At 42.6% G+C, this 3,390-nt stretch overlaps 1 protein-coding gene across 1 annotated transcript; it reads left to right on the forward strand.

The window, feature by feature from the left end:
- Window positions 1-2,441: 2,441 nt before the first annotated feature.
- LOC132269908 (uncharacterized) lies at window positions 2,442-2,852 on the forward strand. The gene has a single exon (XM_059771128.1). The coding sequence runs from the start codon at window positions 2,442-2,444 to the stop codon at window positions 2,850-2,852; it is 411 nt and encodes a 136-aa protein (XP_059627111.1).
- The last annotated feature ends 538 nt before the right edge of the window (window positions 2,853-3,390 follow it).

The following is a 3,390-nucleotide window of genomic DNA, read 5'->3' on the forward strand; positions in this document are numbered from 1 at the left end:
ATTGTGTATTTGTGGTGTAATTAGAGACAAAAAAAAAAAAAAAAAAAAAAAAAAAAAAAAAAAAAAAAAAAAAGAGAAAAGGAAAATAATTTCAAGTGGGGCCCACCACTAACTTATTTGGCCAAGAAATCTTCTTTTCTTTCTCATTTTCTTTCTCTTTCCCGCATGCTCTCTCTCCCTCGCGGTTCCTTCTCTTTTTCTTTCATTTTGGAGACAAAAACTTTGAGATTTGATTACTCAATCATCTTTCATCGGATTTAGGAACCGTTTGAGGCGAAACGAAGCTTGTAGCGAGCTCTACGCATCCATACTATCAATTTCCAAATTTGAGTCTTCCTTGGAGCTCAAATTTGGAGGACCTATTCTAGGGATTTCGGCTTGGATTGTGAGGTAGGGACATCTTAAGCCATGGAATCTTGCTCTATAATGAATCATGCTCCTCTATGTGTGTTATAGCATGTTTAATTGTTGTTGATTTTGATTAAAATGATTTAATTGACAACATGCTAGTTATGTAAATGTGTATAACATGGTTGAATGAAAAGTATGTCTATGTGATGGTTGTTTACATTTTTTTTTGAGGTTACTAACATGCTATAATGATGCCATGAGAACATGCTTATTTATTATTGTGCTAAGTTCCCATTTGTCATTATATTGAGATCATGACATGAGCCTACATCTCATTGGGTTGCATGAAAAAGGGAAGTGGTTGTCTTGAAATAAAAATGGGGATTTGGGAATGAATGTTTTGAAAAAAAGAAAATTGGTTTTGACAAACCCGGTCGCTGCGGGGTTATCAACGAGCCGGAAGTTAATGTAGCCTAGGGAGGACTAGGGAGAGTACCCTAACGTGGTTGAGCTATTCTGGCCCCTCGACGGTGCCACGGGGTCACCAAGGGCCTAAGGACGGTAGCCAATCCTCCTCTCGTCGCGGTGGGGTTACCAATGGGGGTTACATTAACTTTGAACGTGATGGTTTTGAGAGTGAAAGCGGGGAGTGACTTTAACATGCATTGCATCTCAATCCATTTGCATTTGTGTGTGATTGAATTTGACTTGTACTTGTAATTATTTTTCCCCTTCAATGCATGTCCCCAATCTCCCATTGGCCTATGCTTTATTTGGATTCACTAGGACACAAGAATTGTGTCTTAAGTGTCACCTGCTGAGCTATATGCTCACCCCTATATCTATATATATATTTTTTTTCAGGTCTCAGAAAGGAACTGGCGGATGACAACCCACCTCAAGCTTGAACGGCGTTAGAAGTTCACTTTTGTATCTTTGTATATTCCCCATTATTTTGTAAAACACTAGAAGTGCAAAGATGTATAATTATTTTGTGGAACTTTGTCATGTAATATAACTAAAGTATTAGTTTTGAGTCGTTACAAATTTGGTATCAGAGCAAAGGTTCGAAAACCTTTAGGATGACGGGTAGAGGCCTACTTAGAGTCACATGGAATGTTGATTGTGTTGCTTACTTGACTACTTGCTACGTGATATTTTACTTAAATAAGCATGCTTAACTGCCTATGTGCTTACTGCTTACTTGTTTATGTTAAAATGTTTCTTGCATAGTCTTGCATGCTAAGTGTTGTACGGTATCAATTCTTGTTGAGTCGTCCACAGTCTTAGTGTCATGTTTCTGAGTCGTTTTCTCGTTTTATAGCACGATGTCACGGCGTGAGGAACCTAGAGAAGTTGGCCCTAGGCCAACAAGGGGTGATGTTGGTGAGAGCTCCAGCTCCAATCCGGAGGAGCTAAATGATGAGAACATGCTTCTTAGGGACTTGATTCCCCCAAGAGCTGTTCCCCCAAGAAGAGAGAATGTTGAAACACCCATACCCGTAGAAGTGGGTGAAGGTTCTGTGGCACTAGAGTTTAATCGTTTGTTGCAAAATGTCGTGAGGGCAACGATTGCTGCTCAGTCGCAGTCGGCACCACAACCTACAGTTCAAGTTGAGGAGACGCCAGCTCAGAAGCGTCTTAAGATCACAAAAGGGTTTTCTCAGTTGATGCCGGTAGTGTTTGAGGGCAGTGCGGATCCAATGGTAGCAGATGACTACTTGGATCAAGTTGAAACCCAACTAACCTCAATGGATGTGACAGAGGATCACTTGAAGATCATCCTAGCAACTTACAAGTTTGCGATGGATGCCAAGGTTTGGTGGAAGTCGATCACCAACCAGTACAAGATTGAAGAGATGAGTTGGGACAGGTTCAAGGAGCTGTTTTATAAGAAGTATTTTCCGCTTTCCAAAATATGGTAGTTACAAGACCAGTTTCATAATCTTATTCAAGGGAACATGTCAGTGGCGGAGTATGAAAACAAGTTCACCTCACTCTCTCGTTTTGCTCTAGAAGTGGTGAGAGATGAAGCTAATAAGACTCGGAAGTTTGTTTCCGGTCTTAATGATCGGATGAGGCCGTTGATCATGGCACAGTTCATTAAGGTTTATTCTAAAGCAGTGGAAAGGGTTTTGATGTTGGAGGCTGATAATAAAGAGAAAGATGCAAGAAGAGAACAATGGAAGCAAAAGAGGGGTGCAGGGCTATCTTCAGAGGGATCTTCTTGGAAGAAGAATAAGGGTGGTTCACCTCAGTTTCAAGGACAACAATCTACAAGATCTGCTCCTACCACTCCTATGCCAGCTGGATCTGACAGGAGTGCAGTTGTTTGTTATCAGTGTCAGCAGCCTGGGCATTACAAGTCCAGTTGTCCGATGAGATCGTCTTCAGTTTCGTCAGCTCCAAAGGCTTGTTATGGGTGTGGCCAGCAGGGTCACTTGATTCGTGATTGTCCAGGCCAGGGAGCAGGCACAGGTAGTGGTAGGGGGTCACGATAGAGGCCGTCTCAGTCGGCTACAGTTCAGTCAGGTTTTAGACCGCCACCACCACAACCTGCCATGTCTTCACAGGGTTCACGGTCAGTTAGGAGGGATACTCCTACTATGTCAGTGCAGCAGTCAGGTGTTCAGGTTGGCAGTCCTCAGGCACAGGTACCACAAGGACGTGTTTTTACACTGGCACAGACCGATGCATCTTCTGGACCGTCAGTTCTTCGAGGTATATTTCCAGTGTTTGGTTGTTGGGCCCGTGTTTTGTTTGACTCTGGTGCATCTTATTCTTTTATTTCATCATCATTTGCACTTGCATCGGGGTTGGAAGTTAGTTTCTTGGAACGGGCGTTGAGTGTTGATACGCCAGTTGGGGTTTCAGTGTCTTTGAGCCGAATTGTGCGAGAGTGTCCCATTGTGATAGTCGGGCGGACTTTCGTGTTTGACCTTATCCTCCTGGAGATGACTAATTTTGATGTCATTCTCAGGATGGATTGGTTGGCTTCATTTCATGCCACAATCGACTGTTACAGAGGAAGGGTTACAG

Source organism: Cornus florida, unplaced genomic scaffold, assembly GCF_030987335.1.
Source record: "Cornus florida cultivar Cherokee Brave unplaced genomic scaffold, ASM3098733v1 CherokeeBrave_3.0.0_Hap2_Chr08, whole genome shotgun sequence".
In the NCBI taxonomy this organism is placed as follows: Eukaryota; Viridiplantae; Streptophyta; class Magnoliopsida; order Cornales; family Cornaceae; genus Cornus; species Cornus florida.